Genomic DNA, 19,153 nt, shown 5'->3' on the forward strand with positions numbered 1-19,153 from the left:
AATATTTAATTTAATTTTCATCAACACATAGAACAATGCTGCTGCCGATCCATGGATCAATCGATTTTCTATCATTTTTGTTTTTCCCAACGGTACAAAAGACCATGGGATCCGTACGGGAGGCTATCATCGCCGCGATCCAACGGCTCCGCCGCGAGATACGGTGTTCAAGGCGCGTTCGCGCGTAAAAAATTTCGTGACGTATGGAATAAATCCCGACGATGTTAACATAAATTGAATTACGGCGCGCTGGGGCCCAGTGGTTTTCAAACCATCTATGTCGACATAGGGGCGAAACGCGCCAGGAGATGAGCGGTCAGGATCGCGCCAGGATTCCAGCGTTATCCAGAGAACGGACGGCCAGGATGTCGCCCGCATTCTGCCCACAAATCGACAAGCAAAATTTGGAGTGATAGTGAGATCCCAATTCCCCCATCGCGAGTCGCAGCAGCAGTTTTTGATGGATCCATTCCATTAATTACGAGAGGCGCGCTGAGAAATAGCTGTGATGCGATGCGATGCGCACTTGCATTTAGGGGGATGGAGCTTAAATTTAGGGTTCTAAGAAATTGCGCGAGGCCGGGCGGCGGGCCAGCGAAGCCCAGGAGTGTTTTAAATGAAATCTGTTAGACATGGCTTTATTTGCCATCGATCGCTCCAGAAAATTGTTCGTGACAGATCATCGGTTGCTCTACCCAAATCTTCGATCGTATCAGAATATGGGTGTTCTCTATTCATCCATCCACGGATCGCTCGAAAACAATGCACCTGTGTTGTGATCCCTCTCGATCCAGTTCTAGGGTTCTTTATGGAAATAATGGTTCTTCTCTCGTGAACACGCTTTGTTTCCACTGATTAGCGACAAGGTTGAGAAAAAAAAAACGAGCGATAAAACTACGAGGAAAAAAATCAAACACCGTACCATGAAAATCAATCCCATCGGTGGGCATCCATTTGCCAGTGTAGCAGTGACTGATGCCCAGCCCACTCACAAAGATATATATTCTTCTCTCCAGAAGCATAATGGAGGAATCAGCCTTAGCCTGCAAGACAGAATAACCAAAAGCTGTGATAGATCCCAAGAAAACCAACCATGAACAACAACAAAGAGAAAACAAAAGGAACGCGAGAGAGCTGACAATCTTACCTGGTGCCTCGAAGATCACAGCCTCCTCGTTTCACTTCTTGGCGAGATTTGCCTCGAGCTTGCTGGAGTCGACGAGATAGGCGAATCCATAGGACAAGTTCTTGATGGTCGAGTCGTGGAGGTCTTGCTCCTCGGTGGCGGTGGCGTCGGTGGAGAAGAAAACCCGGAATCCACGAACGAAAGCGTCACGGGCGGTGGTCTCGCAGCACAGATTCGTCATCACTCCCGTGACGATCACCTCCTTTCGACCGGACTTCCTGAGAAAATCTTCCAGATCGGTGTTGTAGAAGCCGCTATAGGTGCGCTTGTGGACAATCTTATCGCCATCCAGTCGATCCACCTAAAGATCCACACCAATTGTGACTATTAGCTCCTCCCCCAGAATATTTCCTACTAGCGATCGATCCAGACCTCGGGAAGAAGCTCCGCCCCGGCAGTGCCATCTAGAATGTTGCGATCCCACCACTCCCCCAGCATTCCATAATCCGAGGGATCCTTGTGCGAGTGGCGAGTGTGGACAACCGGGATCCCTGCCGCCCTAGCCGCGGCGATTGATCGATTCAGCGCCGGAAGGATCGGTTCCGCCATGCCGCGAAAGTACTCCTGGACATCGATCACAAGCAGCGCCGCTTGGGCTGGATCCGGCATTCTCGATCGCAAGCCCATCTCCGATAAACCCTAAAATTTGACAAACCAAATCTTCTGGTAGGTCCCAGGTTCGATTCCCGAGAGAAACGCCCTCTGTGGGGACTTTGTTTTAGCGCGCTGTCTGTCACGTCTCGCGTAAGCCCGAGAGAGAAAAGAGAGGAGCGAAGAAACAATAAAAAAACTTCACGGGAAGATCGATCCACGGATCCAAACAAGCGAACGAGGAGGCGATCACAAAAAAACAGCTACCTTGACGACGCCAAAAAGGAAGGAAAGATGCCACATTTGTCTCCCTCACTCTCCGTGTTGTCCATGATCTCATGCTTTTCAAGGTTCCACTCGGAGAAACTTTGGGACAAAGTGGCGCGTAAGTACTCCCGGAATCCTTGACACGCACGGCTCTGTTTTCACTTCTCCTTTTTCTTCGCTTTCGTTTTTTTTTTCTTCGTCCCGCCTTTGGCAACTTGCTAGCTGGAAACCACTGCTTAGGCGGCTTAGAAACTAGAAAACAATGCAAAAACAAAACGCTTACCAGCTGCAACGTCACTTGAGAAGATTCACCAGCCGGCTTAGAGCGAACAAAGTCGTGCAGAGGCTGAGAAGGAACCCGGCGATGAGAATCCAATCCAGGGAGTAAAGTCTGGTGGCACGACTCGATGACTTTCCGGCCGCCGTGACAACCAAGGTCGATCTTTTGTCCTCAAATCTGTGTCTTAGTCCTCCGTTTTCTTGCGTGCTCCTGTACTCTTCCTCCTCTCGGTCATCTCCGGCGTGAGATTTGCACGAACAGTCATCGCAGCACGGAGCTGTTCGTGTCGTTGTTACAGCATCGCAATCACTTTGACAAGCGCTCGCACAAACTTGCTCGCCACGGCCAGCTCGGATATCGCGATCGAAGGACGAGCCTTCTTCAGGAGCACGGCTGTGGTGATCACCATCGCACAGTGAGGATGGATACGGCTCAGCTTTCACGGACCACCTCCCGACACTTGTGATCTTGCAGTTAACGTTGGAGCCCAGAAGGCCAGGGAGAGACGGAAGGAGCACTTGCACGTAGCTTTTAGTATGACCAACCTGCAAATCAAGGCTCACTTCAGTGCTAAGCGAATCAACAAAGGAAACAAAACTATATTAAAAAAAAAGCCGAGCTTTGAAAGCTTACGAGGTGGATTCCGTCTGCTGCAGTATCGGTCACCCATACTCTGTACACTTTGCCCTCCATGTCCGAATACGGCGTGAAGGATTCAAACAAGTTCGTCAGCAGCCGGCTTCTTTTCTTAACTTCGGCTGTTGGAACACGCTTCATTCGTGCCGCTGGAGTCCCTGCCATCAGTCGATACATTATTGCGGGAATTATTGAAGCGCTAGAACGTCACACCTGGCCGAGGATAAAACTGAGATATGTGAACTTGCGGGAACTTGTAGTGTTCTATCAACTCCATAGTCTTGTCAAACTCGTCGGACGTCTCTCCTAGCAGTAGCGCGTCAAGTATTTTGAGTCGTGACGAGAAGAGGATCATTATTTCTTACCTGGAAACCCGCATATTATATCCGTCGCAATATGAATGTCAGGAACGAGCTCGATGAGAGTATCAGCAACTTGTTTGAATTCGGCAACAGTGTACTCCCGCTTCATTGCCTGCAATCATCATGAATTCATGCTTGCTTGCCAAACTTTGTGACGCAGAAGAAGAATAATTGCTTCTCACCGCCAAGACGGAGTCGCTTCCGGACTGCACGGGAACATGAAGGAACGAATAAACGCAAGGGTGACGAAGAATTTCAGCAATCTCCTTGAGATGCTGCAGTATATATGGTGGATTTGTCATGCCAATCCGCAGCATCACGCTTCTATCTCGAGGAAGCTCTGCCACTAGCGCATGAAGAAGTGTTGGAATATCAGTCCCTATATCACGCCCTGCACCAACGCAAAGTTAGATTCGTCCTTAGAAACCAATAGAGAAAGTACCATAAGCTCCAGTATCCTCGCTACTTAGCCAAATCTCTGTTACACCCTCGGACACAACCCCTTGCAGCCTCTTCACCTTTTCTTCGCAAAAAGAAAAGTTATAGAAAGCTTAAAACACAAGAATGAAAGAAAAGAAAAGCTAGCATTTACCAGAGCCTCGATCTTATAGCTGCCAAGATGACCCCGTGCGTGTTTCGTCTTGCAATACGTACACGAGCCCAGGCAGCCCACGTTGATTGGAATAATCTCCACAAACTTGTTCTTACGGACCTGGATGGGCAGGAAAATCCACCTCTTTACGGGTTATCCTGAAACCTCATGGCAAACCTTGGGTAAATCAAGAGATGGAAGCGTACTCCGCCTGAGCAGCTTGACTTCGTGACCTTTGAGAGTCTCTTCCACCACCTCCACAACACGCTGTATTTGCTGCACTCCTACAACGCTCACGCCTTCCAAGTCTTTCAGATCCTTGCTTCCCTGAGGAACGCACCCGGCAATCACCAAGGGAATCGTTTGAGCCTTTCCTTTGCGTATCAGTGTTTCCATTGCAGACTGACTGGGTGCCTTCACTGTGCATCTGTACAAAAAGCGTCCTTTACAATCGTCTCCGCAAGTAAAAGAGGAAGAAGAAGACGAAGAAAAGAGAGATTCACGGACTTACGTATTGATCAGCCAAAGGTCGGCCTCGTCAGGATCTTCGGATATCTTATAGCCGTAAGCGAGAAGTTGCCCGGCCATGTACTCACTGTCACTCTGAAAAGAAATCCATTTCAAGGGCGAAAAGAAAAGAGTTTTTGAGCAGCCCAGTACCTGGTTGTGTGCGCAGCCAAATGTTTTCACGAAAATTGTCTACACGCAAACACACATTTTCAAACACGAGCTAAAATTCGAGGACACCATACCTGCGTTCCGGGAATTTGTTTCGCTTGCTTTGATTCATCCGAGGAAGGATTTCGCCGCTTAGCTCGCAACTTCACCTCGATCACTGGACGATGATCGTGATGAGTCGAGCGATTGCCCAGCACTAGATCCTCCATGTCCCCCACATCGCCTTCCATCGCGCCCAAATTCGCCCTAACCCTAAAACCCCCTTAAACCCTAATGGAGGAGGACAAGAATTTGCGAGCGCGCCTCGGGGACGATGGACTCACCGTGATCAATGCGGCCGAGAAAGGGCGATGCCTCGTCGCGGATCGCGATTTCTATGCGGGTAATCGCTAGGATTTTGCGGCATTTGTGATGTGAAAGCGTGGATCTCTTTCTATCCAGGCCAGACAGTGCTGGAGCAAGATCCTTACGTCGCTGTGCTCGACGGCGATTCCAGAGGCAACAGATGCGATGCGTGTTTCAAGCAATCTCCAGCGCTGAAGCGCTGCTCGGCTTGCAAATTCGTGTTTTATTGCTCTCCTACTTGCCAGGTACTCTGTGTGATGTGATAGAATAGTTTTTACGTTCTATTCCTTAGAGATCGCAATGGAAGATCCATCAGGAAGAATGTAAGGTTTTGGTTCGGTTGAGCACGGAACAAAAGCGGCCTACCTTGCTGCTAATGCTTCGTCTTCTCGTCAAACGAGAACTCCAAGCTACTGGTGTACGTATTGTTCTCGTTTCTTTTTTATCACAGTGGCAGTCACAAGTTCGCTTCGTTTTGTTCCAGGTTCTTCCAGTTACTGCTCTGGATAACTATGAGATTGTCCGGGCTTTGCCAACTCGTATCCAGATTTTCTTCTTCGTTATGTTCACTGCCTTCTTTTTGCTCGTCCTTGACTAACTTCAGATTTTTCCGAGACTGGAGATGAGAGGCTCGTTATGTACGCTCAAATGGCTGTCCTGATAAAGACTATCTTGAATGCCAGATATGCTGAGGATGTGAAGGAGATCACGAAGGATATTTGCAGAGTTCGTCGCTTTCAAGTGTTTTGCTACTAAGATGCGGTTTTGTCTGCAGATTTCATGCAATGGTCATACGATTTGCGACGACGAGCTGCGTCCTGTTGGTATTGGACTTTTTCCTGTGGTGTCTGTAATCAATCACAGGTGCGTTTGACACATTTTAGTTGACTTGAATGCTCACATTTGTGCTCTTTTTAGCTGCTCTTCAAATTCTTTGCTCTTGTTTGATGGCAAACACGCGGTCGTCAGAGCTCTCGGAACCATCAGCAGAGGTTGTGAGGTTTGGTCTTCTGAATGCTCTGCTCAATTCATACTAACATTAGAGTTGGACAGGTGACTGTGAGCTACATTGAACTGGGAGCGAGTACAAATTCCCGTCGAGAAGCTCTTTCTGACCAATACTATTTTCATTGCAAGTGTCCGAGATGCACCGATGTAAGTCCGCAAGCTCGTGCATCTTTTATGCTCGCTTTTTCTTAATAGACGTATCCAGGACTCCGAAGATGGCCTTTACAAAGACGACGTGCTCGAAGCCGTGGCTTGTCTGGATCCAGCCTGCGAAAGCTTTATGCGTCTGTCCAATGGTATGTGCTTCGAGATTTCCAGGATTAACTTTCTAAAGTACTGTAGGTTCGTGGAGATGCATGTCGTGTGGTTCTAGTCGAGAGCCAAATGAAGTGAACAAACTTTCAACCGAAGCAGAGGGTATGATTGAGAAGGCTAACCGTCTCCAAGCCGCTGGCGGTATGCTTGTATCGTTTTCAAGTTGGTTTTATAATTTCTGTTTCTCGCATTTAGATCTTCATGGCGCGAGGATGGCCTTTCAACAGGCAGAGAAGTTACAGACAGAGTTGTGGAATCCTCGATCAGTGAAACTGATGAGAACACGCGACCTGCTGCTTAGAGTATGATCGAAACATATTTTGTTCTTGACCTGCCTAATCTTTTCATTGTTTGTGTATTGGATGAAGGTATATCTCTCTCTGGAAGATTGGGACTTGGCACTACATGTTTGCCGGCTTACTCTTCCTGCTTATGAGAGTAAGCTAGTCTCATATCCTTCATAAGCGTTAAAATTCTTTTCCAGCGGCATATCCTGGAAGCAAACATCCATTGCTTGGGCTGCAATACTACACACTTGGGAAGCTTGAAATGTAGATCTCGAGCCGACGTATGATTTCTAAACATCGGTGATGTGTGTTTCCAGGCACGCTGGCAGTGTCACAGAAGCCGTGAGAGCTTACGCAAAAGCGTTCGATATCCTCAGCGTCACTCATGGCTCCAGAGGCGAGTTTGTAAGAAAGCTGCGCAATGAATTAGACCAAGCGAAGATGGTGGCCTCGTCATTGCATGCTACTTCACCTCGGGAACGATCCTGACGATGATTTCCTCAACACGTCGGTATAAGTGCGTTATGCCCGAAGGCTTTTGGAAGTGATCCCAACGATGGAGTCACTGGACTGGAAACGTCCATCAGGAGAATGTAAGTAGCTGAGCTCTAGTGATTCCGTTTTGATGCCACTTCGGATAAAAAGGAGTTTGATATATCTTTTAGTTGCTGATGTTATGATATTAGAAGTCATTTTTGTATAATGAAATAATCATTGCTTGAGAAGTTAAAGGTGATGTTTAGTATTGTAAGGGCTTTAGATTAGGCCCACAGATAATAAGTGCTAAGTAAGATTTAAAGTGGCAAGTGCTATTGTGATTGGAGAGAGGATTACTTGTAAACTTAATCAATTATTTAGCTTAATTATAATTTAATAGTGATGGCTTGTGTAAGCAACTAAAGAAAATGATTTAAAAGATAATACATAGGTTTAAATATAAAAAGGAAAGGGTTATGAATAAAAATCACCCATTTTTCCAATTGATTAAAGGTTTTAAAATATTTAGAGTTAAGCATTCTTGAGTTTAAATAGTGTGGAATCACACTACATGTTAATTGATGTTTAACAATTCTAGCTTGCTCCAACTAGGGGTAAGGGTCAAGAGAATAAAACTTTTAGGAGAGTTATAGCTTTCAACTCTCTTTTATGAGGGCATGAACTTGTAAGGAAATGTAATAAATTATAAATAATCAAAAAAATAAATTTAAAAGATAAATTAAAAATAAATATAAAAGGAAAGATAAATAGTGCACCATTTTTTTAATTGATTAAGGGTTTTGGGATACTTGGGATTAAACATCTAATTTGCTTTGGTTGAGATTAACCCGTATCAAAAGAGCAAGGCTCCCGAGAGAGCTATGGGTTTTAACTCCTTTTCATGAGGGCATGAACTTGCAAAGAAATATAATAGATTATAAACAACTAAAAAAAACAACTTAAAAAAATAAATTTAAAATAAATATAAAAGAGTGCACCCTCTTTTTGGTTTGCTTAAGCAAACCTATAGGGGGACTGGGATGGTAATGGATATACCTAGAATATGCTTGGATATTCTAGGATATTCTACCATCTAACAGTTGTTATTCATTTAGATTAATTTTGTATTTATAATTTATAAACATGTTTATAATCTATAAACTTTCTTAAACCACTTCTAGTATATTCTTTTTGATTCTATCATCTAATGGTTGATATGAAATAAGATTAATCTTGTGTTTATAAATTACAAACATACTTATAATTTAAACTTTATTTGATCAATTGGATTAATAAATAATAATAAAACTACTATTAAGCAAACCACATGCAAGGCGTAGCAATTTATTTTAATTGATTAAGAGTATTGGGATATTTAGGGTTAAATATTCAATTTACTCTAGTTGGGGTTGACTTAAAGAGCTAAGCTCTCGAAAAAGTTATAGCTCTCAATTTCCTTTCACAAGAGCATGGATTTGCAAGGAAACATAAATAAATTAAAAAACAATTTTAGAGGGTAAAGTGTCATGAATACTTTTTTTCAATTGATTAAAGGTTAAGGTTAAATGTTTTGAATAGTATTAGGTTGGATAACCTCCCAAAAAGTTTAAATTCAAAATTTACAACTTACTCATTAGTAAGTATTTTAAAGGATTGTGTTTTTGGGTTTATATGGATTTTAATGTTGGCATATTAGTTATTATTTAGTTGTATATATTGCATTACATGATAATTAACTCCTTAATGATGTGTTATTTGTGGTTGGGTACTATTGAAATATTAGTCTTAATATATAATTTAGAGTGGTCTTGTTTAACTTTGTTATAATGTTGATATCATTAAAATACTTGAATAGTAACTCAAATAAAATGTTTTCTCAATAATAATAATAAATAAATAGATAAATAAATAAATAAATTATAACACTTTGGCAGTTACCCCAGCATTGGCTGGATCTGACAGCCTAAAAAGTCCAGCAATTATTATCACAAGCACAAAATAGTCACATCGTTTTGTATATACTTTCAAGTTCTAGGCGAGCATCATCTAAAGTGCCTCTAGCTGCTGGGTCTGTCTGCATCAACATTCACGACAAGGTGTCCAAATCAGATCGAATGAAATGTTCACTCTGCCACGACCTGATCAAATATCCCAGTGACCATATATCCACTTCTTTACCATGTTCCCCGCTTCCTAAAGAAAGCTCAGGCGCATGACTAGCCGCAGCCAGGTGCTTTGGAGCTGACAATTGAGGAGACATAGCTGCATCATCAAGATCAATAAGCCACCATGTCCCTGCATGGAACAAACAAAATAAGGCAATTAGACCGTCAGTAGACAACAGCCACCACCTGTATCAAAGCTCCGACGAATGTTTGGCCACCTCACATCCCTGTGCATCCATCCAAGCTTATGTAGGTGTTCCAAGGCTTTAATTGTGTCCAGCAGGGCCTCAATGAGCTCAGGCCCGTTTCTCGGCTTAGCTGCATAGCTCAACCGAGGATAAAAGAGGTGAGAGCCTTTCTTTTTCCCAGGAACGGGCTCTTGATGTCCAATGAGTCTTTCTATATTCGCACCACGTAGCAGATATTCATGTTGAGAATCCAGCAAGATTCCAGCCTCTGGAATTACTATCTCATTCACCAAGCCAATTGCCTCGTAGATTTCTTGGACGTTCCTCCAAGCCTACAAAAACAATATAACTTTAGTAAGCCATTCGAGCTTGAGCGCACATACCTCCTCAGAATCGTACGTCTTTTTTACTGGCTTGAAGCCATTGAGTCGAACCGTCTTGCGTGGGCTTTCGAAGACAACGATGTCTCGCTCAACACCAAGTTCCCTGCAAATCCGGCCCAACACTGGTATGATGCGAACAATGTTGAACAGACATATCAGTATCTCTGGAAGGCTGCCCTTAGTGTCTCTTTTGAAGTGTAGAAGTTGTTGGGCGCGTGACTTCCCGATTTTATAGAGTCCAGTCGAGTCCTCGTGTAGAGCCACAACAAATACTTCTGGACCTACTGCAGCGTACCCCAGTATATATTCCAGCCCATAAAACATCCACACCAGCTTCGTTTCTAGCTCGACCAGAGGAGACTTTGCCTTTTCACTTCCGCTGCCAGAAAGAATGCCCGCCAGAAGTGTTCCAGCCCATCTCTTCTCTTCTCCCCTGAACACCCCGATCAATTCTGGCAGCACGTACAAAACGCTATGTGGCCTCTTGGTCCCTGTAGATGTATAGTAGGACGTGTCCCTGCCTGTAACTACCGGACAGTCGTCAGGCAGGCAAAAGGAGATGGTCTCCATAAACCAGGAGTCCCAATGCGATATCCACGCATTTTCCGTCCAGTCTATCTTCCCCGGCTTATCATAGAGGTCCAAAAGCAAGTCGATTTGCCTGGAGATCATCTGGCAGTGATAACCGGGTTCTCCACAAGTAAAAGCTCTCCGATGCTCGGACTCGGTGGCTTCCAGCCTAGTAAAAGTCCACGGCGCCAGCGGTATGCTTAAACCGTCAGGAACGATCTGCAAGAACCTGGCAAGTGACTGACGAGAAGGCAGTGTTTCCAGTCTGTACGAATGTAAGATTCGTTTCCATGGGTCCTCGGGATTAAAAGCTGCCAAATAAACGACTTAGTAAGCCTGACGTTGAATAAAATCAGACTTACACTTCCGCAATTTCTCAAACAACAGGTCCGTCTTTGCTCTGAGATCGCTTTCCCTTTCCAACAACAGGTCCTTCTCTGCTTTGAGCTCGCTTTCTCTACGCTTCCAATCCTCCTCCTTCTTCTTCCAGTCTTCCTTTTCTGCACTGAGCAGTGCGACCTTCACTTTCAACTCGATACACTCTGCAACATCACAAACTATGACTCCAAAGAAAAATGAAAAGGAAAGAAGCTTACCTTCCTCGATCGCTTTTTCATCCTCGCCATGCTCTGTGAAAAACATAAGCTACTAAGCTACTACATCTGAAACGAATAATAAGCTTGCCTTCCTGGCGCACCCGCTTCATCGTCCGCAAACCCTAATTAGCACAATTGAACTGAACAATTGACTTATTTTTTCACCACAGTCGTGAGTGAGAACAGTGCGCCCAGCTGCATGCTCCCATGTCTTCTGTGAGCTTTTCCTTCAATCGCCCAATTCTTCACTTTCGTCCTCCTGGACAAAAAGAATTTCGTAAAGATGAGGTGGCACGAGGAAGAACCTATATCCAGTTTGAGGCCACACAGGGACTTGCAATCTTCTTTGAGCCCCAGGCAAATTTAGTGCCTCTGCGCTGCTCGTCCAGGTAAAAATACAAACATATGCGATAAACCTCTTGATTACTTTTGTGATCAAATGGTTCAGTAGATGCCCCTAGACATCTGCTTTTCCCAACGTTGTGGTAGAAGGCCATCTTTTTCATCGCAGATCCTTGTAAAAAACAGTCGATTATGCACACAGCTAAAAGTTATTTCCATATGCTTCCTGTTTGTATTGAGCAAGTTAATCTCGCCAAAATAGCCGCTAGAAAAAACTACGACTTCGTATCTAGGTCCAATGTGAAGAATATCAGCACCAACCTAAATGTGCTGCATCAATAAATCCTCGAAGCCTGGAGCAACTCACATCTAACATCAATCGCATCTGGTGACCAGCTGTTTCTCCGTCCATCCGTAATCGTATAATAATCTGGATATCTCAGCTGGTAGCTTGCACAGCTTTGAGTGTAACTGTTCCTTGTCACCTTCCGAGCAAACACATATGTGCTATACCACTGTGCAAAGTGTTGGTACTCCTGTGCTTTCCACCATCCCGATTGACGTAATGGCTTGTCTGGTAGTTGACCTTGTTGCATTGTGCTACATTTATGTTGGAGCGCTACTGTAAGCCTTTTGTTTGCAATGCTGTCATTTTTCAAGTCTTTTACCTGCTGCCAAAGAAGTGCGTTTTGTCTTCTTAAGCAGCTTTACAGCAATTGTTTGTAGAGTATCGTATGCTGAGCATGGAGAATATCAAATCCCTGTTGCTCAAAAAGCTTCATCACCAGTGATTTCCCTCGAACACTAAATTTATTGGCTCCAGCAATGTTGGCCTCTCTTAAATAGTGAAGCCCTTTCAAAGGAATTAGCATGGTCTGTTCTTTATCAAGATCTCATGTCTTTTTTCATACACTTTCATATGTGTTGCTTTTGTTTTTATTGGAAACCAAACATCATTGCACCATCTTAGATTAAAAAATATTACTATAGGGAATGTGATTATAGGTAAAAAAACTTTTACTACCATGATGGTAGAAAATTAGTGTTGCTAGTTCCCTTTATCAATCTTTGCCCAAATTAATTGAAAAATTGGTTTTCACTTGTGTGAGTATATAAGGATGGAATTTTTAAGTGTTATTAATGAAACATAAGAGAAATTCATTCATTAACTTGTAATCATCAGTGTTGGGAACACTTACAATAGTTTCTTAATATTTATTAAGTGATCGCTTATTGTATCTGTCAAAACACTATTACTATCATTTGTTTTATGTATTGGCATAATATTAGGATGCCCTAAAATATGTCTTTCAATATCCTTTCTTTAATTTCTATTAAATCCTTATAAAAATATAAATTTTTAAGTCCCAAAATAAAGTTGAAGGTGCATTATATGGCAATAGTTGAAGTGAAAGTCAAACAAGTATAATATGTTTAAACTAAAATGAATTTTAAATAATTAAATTTTTATTATATTTTAGTCACATAAATATATTTCAAAGAGTTTTACTCACAACCTCCATAGTTCCTATATAAATAATTTATTAATCTTTTCATAGTTATTCATTATTACTTCTTTAAGAGTTTATTCTCATTCTCAATTTTTTTAGTTTAAATTTTTAGTTTAAACATATTATGTTTATTAAACTTTTATTTTACCCACTACCACATAGCACCCCTTCAGCTTTATATAGGACTTAGGGAATTATGTTTTACATATATTAAGTTATTTGAACAGATAAGTTTTATTGTCAATATTATATTATTATTTTAAATGCTACATAAATTATGGTTTATAATCAAAATTAATAAGAAAATAAATAGCAGTTTTAATATAATTATTTAGCTTCACATTAATGCAATTTAATTGTTTTGCCCATAGTGTTACATTGGAAATATCCATCAAAAGAACATAAGTAATTGAGCTCCATTCTAATGGCTTTTCATCTTGTGCAAGCATCTTTTTAAATAGCAATTGCTCAACCTTCCTTTGTTTCTACTTTTACTTCCATTATTTTTGTTTCCTCATTACTTCCTCTTATGTTTATTTCACTCTTCCCTTTCACTCAAATGTGTCTCCAAGTCCTAGCAACAAGTTTGTGAATTGTCTTTGATGATCATTTATTGTCTGCTGTTCACAAAAGCACCTAAAGGGTCGTTTTAAACTGCCCACAGTGAGGATCGAACTCACGACCTCTCGCTTAAGCAAAACCAAACCCTTTTTAATCAAAAGGGAAACAAATCTATTTATAAAGGGTGTTCCCTAAAAGTTACTGCAAAGTAGTACCACATGGGTAGCGTTCCGGGAGTGGCGATCCTCGGCGCTGGGATCTTCACGACCAGTCAGTACCTCCCTATCCTCTCCAACCAAAGCTCCACTGCGCCCATCCTCAAAGCCATTTGGAGCCGATCCAAGGTAGAGCTCCTCCACTTTTCTTCGATCCTTAGGGAAAGTCTCTGGTTTGATCGATCCACAGGACGCTGCCGAGAACGCTGCCTCTTCCGTCGCGAAGTTCTTCCCAGATGTGGTAGCAAAGTGGGGAGAAGACGGCTTGATCCAAATTCTAGAGGACAGTAGCATCCATGCAGTTGCGATTGTTCTCCCAGCGCAAGTCCAGGTTTTTAAACGCTACTCGATCTCTTTGGTCCTCATTCTTCTCTTTTGTTCTTCTTGCCTTTTCCACAGCTGGAGTATGTCCAGAGAGCTCTCAAGTCGGGTAAACATGTTCTTCAAGGTACTAGCGTTTTTTTTTTCTCTCTTGCTGCTCTTTCTAGCTCTGATCGTGATTGAAATATGCGAAATCGACATCAAAGAGAAGCCCATTGGACCCAGTACGTGATTATAATGTTGTTTGTGAGAAACACTCGTAACTCCATTATTCTTTCTACATGCAGCTCTCTCGGATGTGCGTGACGTTTTATCGTATCACAGTGGCATGGGCTCGCAAGCTCCGGTTTGGGCTGTTGCTGAAAACTATCGCTTTGAACCCGGTTTGATCGAGGTATAAGTTTTTTCCTCCTTGTTTTCTCGTATTACTCTCTTCTTTCTTTCCTTTAATTTTTCCTATTTTTTCCTTTTTGTTTTTTCTCTTTTTTCAGGCCGCGAGGCTAGTCAAGAGCATTGGCGACATGATGTCTTTCGAAGTCATAGTAGAGCTGCCGATGAACAGCTCCAACCCATACTATTCGAGTGCCTGGCGACGAGATGTTGGTTTCAAGGCATGGAGTTTTTCCTCTTTCATTTCTTTAGAAGAAGCTCAAGCTTTCACTTGGCAGGGTGGCTTTGTTCTCGACGGTGGCGTTCATTTTGTTGCGGGGCTGCGCCTGGTAACATCTTTCTATTTCCTTTTGAACTTTGGCTGCTAAAACTCTCCCATATAGATCACAGGTTGTGAAGTGACTCAAGTATCAGCGATTGCTCGCCACGTTGATCCACTGCTGCCTTCCCCGGACAACGTATCTGCTCTACTGTACGCCTGTTTTTCTTGAAGTTTGCTTATCTTGAATCACTCTCTCTCTGTTTTTCTTCTTCTTCTTCTCTTGCAGGCAGCTCGAGAATGAGTGTGCTGGTGTTCTTGTTATGTCATACTCTTGCACAGCGAGAAAGGTAAATATTCTTTTAGAGCAATGCTGAGATTCTTGATTTTTTTTTACTTCCCAAAGGTAAGCTGGCGAGTTTTGGGATCCAAAGGAACTGTAGAAGCTGTTCGTGATCAGAAAGATGGCAGTCATGGTTACCTGGTTGGTTTTCATTTCCTTCTTCCAAGGGTCTTGCGTGTTTCTAAATTCACGAGCAAAATCTCTTGTTTCCGCAGGTAACATTCTATCCTCTGGGAGGAACCGTGCTTAGCAAGTTCTTTCCGTTCTCTGGAGTGGAGAACGAACTTAAGGCGTTCGTAGGAGACGTGTCCCAGATTGTTTATGAGGTAAATGGTTAAGTTTCTCAAGCTTTCTAAGTTTGCAGCTTGTGTTTTTTGTTTTTTTACCAGGGAAAAACTGCAGAGAGTGCTGATAAACGCAGCAATTTTATTGAAGCTTATCACGACGTTGCTGTGATAGAGGCCATGCTCAAATCGAGCAACAACAAAGGATTTCCAGTCCACGTTGATAGATACGAGGAGATATGATGAAATGCTCTTCATTTTTCTTTCCAAAGGGTACACAGATCGAGTGAAAAAATCACACTAGAAAATAAAATCATCACTCACGCTTGTGCTTGAGGCCGCCACCATTGCTTTTGAAGAACTAGTAGCTCCTCCAGGCCTTTGGTATGCGTGGTGTGAACTTTCCAATGTAAGGATTCCATCACTGGCTTGAGCTTCTCCAGGTTTTCCACCTTGTCGCGAAATATGACGTAGCTTTCTGGTCTTAAAATCCTGTCCATCTCCACAAGCGTATTTGTGGTATTGCACCTGGAAAATAAAACAATCAAAGCTTGTTAACTGCAGGAAAAGGAGAACAAACCTTTTCGTAAGTCGCGTTAGCAAGTGATCAGCATGGATCAAATCGTACGTTCGTGGATATGTGCTGAAGGATTCACACCAGTCGTGGTAGATTCCAAACAAGCCCCGATCGAAAATCGCAGGCAGAGTGTCCGGTTCGTATATAGGCACGACGTTCATCACCCAAACTGGCTGCGACGCCAAGGCTGCAGCAAAACTGGAAGAAACAGTGACACACAAAAGCCAGAGTAAGAATGAGAGCGCAAAAAGCGAAAAAAAAAGAAAGAAACTTACCCTCCATATGCGGCTTTCATATCCAGAACGTTGCGTATGTTCTTCCAGTCGAAATTCATCTTGAGGTACGAATTTTGCATCACGTTCTTCCAATGCTGAGTGTCGGACTTAAACTCCTCGTCACCAGCCTTGCCATAAAGGCCTTTGGAGACACGAGTGAGCCAAGTTGGAGGCGTGAGCAAACGCTGTGGCCAATCCTCAGGCCAGCTCGTTCCATGCTCCTGTTCCGTGACAGGCACCTTGTGAATGCAGCTTTTCATAGGAATGTACCTGTCATGCTGCTGTTAGCACACGAAACTCTTCTATAGTATTCTGGAACTTTTACCATGCGGCATCACGCTTATCTTCTTCCTCACAAAGTGGGGGAAGTTTCGCTCTTCTTCTCTCGTAGCACAAGTTGTTGGTGGGCTTTTGAAATATTGCAACGCCAACAGCACTGGCAGCGTCTGTAGTTTTTGCTAGATTGTTCCAGCACATTGATGCCGCTAGGGACGATGTATCTGAAAAAAAAAAATAGTACTTTGCTCAGTGACAAACAGAACAGCAAGGCAAACATTAAATGGCATACTCTTCCAGATCTGAACTTGATCCGGCTGTGTACGGTAAACCGGAGGGGCAGACCACACAAAGTAACCGCCAGGCCTGAGCACCCGATTTACTTCGAGAAGCAGCTTTCCTCCTGACAAGTACTAGTTAGAAGCCATTGAAAGTACAAGGCGAACTTACCATCTTCATGCCATGGCACTCTACACCGAGCACAATGAACCATGTCAAAGACATTGGCTGGAAAAACCAGCCGCTGCGTTCCCATCACAGCCGAGATGGCAGGAATTCCTCGTTCCAGAGCTAGCTGAACCTGTGCTTCGTGCTCGTCTTTCGGTGCAAAAGACACCGTCAACACGTCCTTGCGAAACAAGTAGCCACCAAAACTCGCAACGCCGCAGCCAACATCTAGAACCACACGCGTGTGCTTTCCCCACTCAATATCCGGCAACGTCTGCGATATCAGTTAGCGAAAGAAAAAAAGATCACATTTTTAACCAGACATCTAAAAGACCAACTTACATTCTGAATGTAGTCGATGTAGTGATCGGCTCCAAGAATAAACTGAGTGCCAGTCCCAGGAAATGTGAGCCGGTTTCCAGTTTTCTTGACCCAGCTCTGGTCTTTCTTGTACGTGACGAGTCCCGGATGGGGGACGTTGTCGAACCATATCTGGAAGCTACACGGACTGAAAACTTCAATGGCAACAAGAACAGAAAAGACGAAAGAATGAACCAACCTCTTCCCGGCTTTGAGGCCAAGGCAGCGGCCGTTTGTAGTTCTTTGGAAGCGGTACGAGACAACTGACGAGATCTTCATGCACAGGGCAGTGCCTCTCCCGGTGCTCGTAATGGTGTCTACTTGGTAGCATCTTGATAGCCTCTTCGTTGTCTAGGCAGGGAATGTAGTCTTGCGCAGCGTTTCCAGCGCAAAGTTTCCATACACTATCACTATCACCCGGGCTGGAGGAAGTTTTCTCCTCTTGCAAACTCTGAGAGTCGCCATCGATCTCCTTTCCATCATCCAGTGCCTTGTTATCTTCACTTTCCTTGGAAGATCTTTCCTCTTCCTTTGCCACACCACTGGAAGATTTTTCGCCATCCTCATTTTCATCTTCATCGTTTTGTGCCAGCTGATTTTCCTGCTCCTTCCTCTCCACTTTCTCATCCATTCCTCCAATCTTGTCATTCTCGTCTCCAATCTCTTCTCTGGCATCGCTCTGCCGCAATGCAGCTCCAGATCCTACCACATCCTGCTCGACCAGACCAGATCTTCCCCGGAAAATCCACACGGCCACCACGAAAAAGGCCACGAGAATGCCGATCACAAACCTGGGAGAATGCGCGGGGAATCGTTTCGACCTGGCCATCCCAGAACTATCCCGGATCTAGCAGCTAGGCGGCAAGAACCCTAATCACTACCTGGAACAGTCGCCGATCATCGAGCGCGGCACGACGGATGGATCGCGTTGATCCGAGCTAAGATCGCTCAGATTCCTGGAATGGATCGATTGCTGGAAGACAGAAGAACGAATCCAGCGCAAAATCTACCCGAAATCTCAGCTAAAGTGAGAAAAGGGGGAAAAGTTGAAAAAGTAAAAAACGTTAAGTACACTTAATGATTAATGTAGGTACACTAAACCTTAATAGAGAGGAATATGCTCCTGCCTCTACGAGCATATTCCCTGGCGCGGCCTATTTCGGCAAAGAGGACAGGACGCATTCAAGGAGAGCCACATTCGAATGCAGCGCGAGTGAAAGCAGTGCGAACATCCGCGAAACATTCTCCTCGACGATTCCTTCCCGCCGCCGCCAGGATTCTCCTCGAATCCTCCCAGGCAGATCGTGCAAGCCTCGTTGATCGAAGACGGAGGAAACGTTCGCCCACCAATCCTCTCCATCTTGTGAACAAAGCTACTCATCTGGTGATCCGCTCGATCTTCTCCTTGTTCTCCTTGCTCTCCTTCCCCATCTTCCTCTTCTTCTTGGAGGAAGACCTTGAGCGCTTCCTCTCCAGGAGAATGATCGTGATCTTGGTGATCAAGCGATCCTGCTACATCATCAAAACCACCCTCGACGTGGGCGTCGTGATCATCATCGTGGAGAATGCGATCCAGCGCGGCGAAGCTGAGTAGCGTGTACACCAGCAGCAGCAATCCCAGCACCGCCACCGCGATCTGGAGCGCAATGTAGCCTTCCAGAAACGCGAGCGACCCCATCGCCAGGGAGAAACACACGGCGCTCGCGATCAAATCCCGAATCACCCCCACTACAAGCATGATCTCTCTCGGCTCTTCTATAGAGGCCCACAGAAACGAGAAAAAAAAGCAAACCACACTCAGTGAGACAGAAAGCAAAGCAAATGGTGTTCCTGGTGGCTATGGAGTCACTGTCTCGAGCATAGAAAACCATGGAGAAATCAAAGAGAAGGAAGAGGCAGTCACCAACCAGAGGGGAGATGGGCTTGACCTATTCATTGCGAAATCGGCGACTCTGGATAGAGATTATCCCTCTTTTCTTCGCCAGGAAGTGAAATATCGCTGCGCAGGGCAATGAGCAAATCTCAAATAGCTACGATTCGCACTGACCATGAGACACACAATACAC

The 19,153-nt window shown here is 44.1% G+C and overlaps 5 protein-coding genes across 7 annotated transcripts; 2 read left to right on the forward strand and 3 right to left on the reverse strand.

Annotated features, from left to right (window-relative positions):
- Positions 1–531: 531 nt before the first annotated feature.
- On the reverse strand, positions 532–1,863 carry LOC9647542 (nicotinamidase 2). Of its 2 annotated transcripts, none has more exons than XM_002981339.2 (4): positions 1,559–1,863; positions 1,148–1,487; positions 923–1,043; positions 532–851 (listed from the first exon to the last, which is right to left on the reverse strand). In XM_002981339.2, the coding sequence occupies exons 1-2, from the start codon at positions 1,811–1,813 to the stop codon at positions 1,179–1,181; spliced, it is 564 nt and encodes a 187-aa protein (XP_002981385.1). In that variant the 5' UTR covers positions 1,814–1,863; the 3' UTR covers positions 532–851; positions 923–1,043; positions 1,148–1,178. The 2 variants fall into 2 exon arrangements, with proteins under 2 accessions (XP_002981385.1, XP_024542151.1); XM_024686383.1 differs by having other exon boundaries at positions 923–1,066.
- Positions 1,864–1,955: 92 nt separating this feature from the next.
- Positions 1,956–4,843, reverse strand: LOC9647543 (threonylcarbamoyladenosine tRNA methylthiotransferase). Of its 2 annotated transcripts, none has more exons than XM_024686375.1 (12): positions 4,667–4,843; positions 4,575–4,613; positions 4,426–4,517; positions 4,092–4,341; positions 3,915–4,034; positions 3,765–3,840; positions 3,505–3,713; positions 3,326–3,434; positions 3,174–3,266; positions 2,958–3,118; positions 2,328–2,869; positions 1,956–2,266 (listed from the first exon to the last, which is right to left on the reverse strand). In XM_024686375.1, exons 1-11 carry the CDS (start codon positions 4,820–4,822, stop codon positions 2,339–2,341), a joined length of 1,836 nt encoding a protein of 611 aa, XP_024542143.1. In that variant the 5' UTR covers positions 4,823–4,843; the 3' UTR covers positions 1,956–2,266; positions 2,328–2,338. The 2 variants fall into 2 exon arrangements, with proteins under 2 accessions (XP_024542143.1, XP_002981386.2); XM_002981340.2 differs by having other exon boundaries at positions 1,956–2,276.
- On the forward strand, positions 4,837–7,278 carry LOC9647544 (histone-lysine N-methyltransferase ASHR1). The gene is made up of 14 exons (XM_024686381.1): positions 4,837–4,974; positions 5,034–5,182; positions 5,230–5,355; positions 5,422–5,476; positions 5,542–5,663; positions 5,713–5,801; positions 5,856–5,937; positions 5,991–6,092; positions 6,151–6,241; positions 6,288–6,401; positions 6,456–6,562; positions 6,629–6,698; positions 6,745–6,811; positions 6,865–7,278. Exons 1-14 carry the CDS (start codon positions 4,866–4,868, stop codon positions 7,034–7,036), a joined length of 1,455 nt encoding a protein of 484 aa, XP_024542149.1. The 5' UTR covers positions 4,837–4,865; the 3' UTR covers positions 7,037–7,278.
- A 6,259-nt stretch (positions 7,279–13,537) lies between these two features.
- LOC9647545 (uncharacterized protein YMR315W) lies at positions 13,538–15,496 on the forward strand. The gene is made up of 12 exons (XM_024686357.1): positions 13,538–13,684; positions 13,746–13,886; positions 13,955–14,003; positions 14,083–14,100; positions 14,164–14,270; positions 14,368–14,487; positions 14,545–14,595; positions 14,650–14,738; positions 14,815–14,875; positions 14,932–15,009; positions 15,084–15,194; positions 15,258–15,496. The coding sequence occupies exons 1-12, from the start codon at positions 13,559–13,561 to the stop codon at positions 15,393–15,395; spliced, it is 1,089 nt and encodes a 362-aa protein (XP_024542125.1). The 5' UTR covers positions 13,538–13,558; the 3' UTR covers positions 15,396–15,496.
- Positions 15,393–18,103, reverse strand: LOC9647227 (probable methyltransferase PMT27). Its single transcript, XM_002981342.2, has 8 exons — positions 17,287–18,103; positions 17,070–17,219; positions 16,731–17,001; positions 16,573–16,683; positions 16,330–16,504; positions 16,005–16,274; positions 15,733–15,927; positions 15,393–15,680 (listed from the first exon to the last, which is right to left on the reverse strand). Exons 1-8 carry the CDS (start codon positions 17,914–17,916, stop codon positions 15,473–15,475), a joined length of 2,010 nt encoding a protein of 669 aa, XP_002981388.2. The 5' UTR covers positions 17,917–18,103; the 3' UTR covers positions 15,393–15,472.
- Positions 18,104–19,153: the final 1,050 nt, after the last annotated feature.

The sequence above is a fragment of the Selaginella moellendorffii genome, unplaced genomic scaffold (assembly GCF_000143415.4).
Source record: "Selaginella moellendorffii unplaced genomic scaffold, v1.0 SELMOscaffold_48, whole genome shotgun sequence".
In the NCBI taxonomy this organism is placed as follows: Eukaryota; Viridiplantae; Streptophyta; class Lycopodiopsida; order Selaginellales; family Selaginellaceae; genus Selaginella; species Selaginella moellendorffii.

Bases quoted from the DNA above. Each gene is read 5' to 3' on its own strand.
- LOC9647545 (XM_024686357.1), top strand. From the start codon at position 13,559: ATGGGTAGCGTTCCGGGAGTGGCGATCCTCGGCGCTGGGATCTTCACG. The intron at 13,685-13,745 runs GTAGAGCTCCTC...ATCGATCCACAG, and splicing joins CCATTTGGAGCCGATCCAAG to GACGCTGCCGAGAACGCTGC. The intron at 14,488-14,544 runs GCATGGAGTTTT...TTCACTTGGCAG, and splicing joins GACGAGATGTTGGTTTCAAG to GGTGGCTTTGTTCTCGACGG.
- LOC9647544 (XM_024686381.1), top strand. From the start codon at position 4,866: ATGGAGGAGGACAAGAATTTGCGAGCGCGCCTCGGGGACGATGGACTC. The intron at 5,938-5,990 runs GTTTGGTCTTCT...AGAGTTGGACAG, and splicing joins CCATCAGCAGAGGTTGTGAG to GTGACTGTGAGCTACATTGA. The intron at 6,402-6,455 runs GTATGCTTGTAT...TCTCGCATTTAG, and splicing joins CCGTCTCCAAGCCGCTGGCG to ATCTTCATGGCGCGAGGATG.
- LOC9647227 (XM_002981342.2), bottom strand. From the start codon at position 17,916: ATGGCCAGGTCGAAACGATTCCCCGCGCATTCTCCCAGGTTTGTGATC. The intron at 16,505-16,572 runs GTATGCCATTTA...TTTTTTTTTCAG, and splicing joins TCAAGTTCAGATCTGGAAGA to ATACATCGTCCCTAGCGGCA. The intron at 15,681-15,732 runs GTTTGTTCTCCT...TTTATTTTCCAG, and splicing joins CTAACGCGACTTACGAAAAG to GTGCAATACCACAAATACGC.
- LOC9647542 (XM_002981339.2), bottom strand. From the start codon at position 1,813: ATGGGCTTGCGATCGAGAATGCCGGATCCAGCCCAAGCGGCGCTGCTT. The intron at 1,488-1,558 runs GTCTGGATCGAT...GTGGATCTTTAG, and splicing joins GGGCGGAGCTTCTTCCCGAG to GTGGATCGACTGGATGGCGA.
- LOC9647543 (XM_024686375.1), bottom strand. From the start codon at position 4,822: ATGGAAGGCGATGTGGGGGACATGGAGGATCTAGTGCTGGGCAATCGC. The intron at 3,841-3,914 runs GTAAATGCTAGC...TGCGAAGAAAAG, and splicing joins GCTATAAGATCGAGGCTCTG to GTGAAGAGGCTGCAAGGGGT. The intron at 3,267-3,325 runs GTAAGAAATAAT...CGCTACTGCTAG, and splicing joins TATAATATGCGGGTTTCCAG to GAGAGACGTCCGACGAGTTT.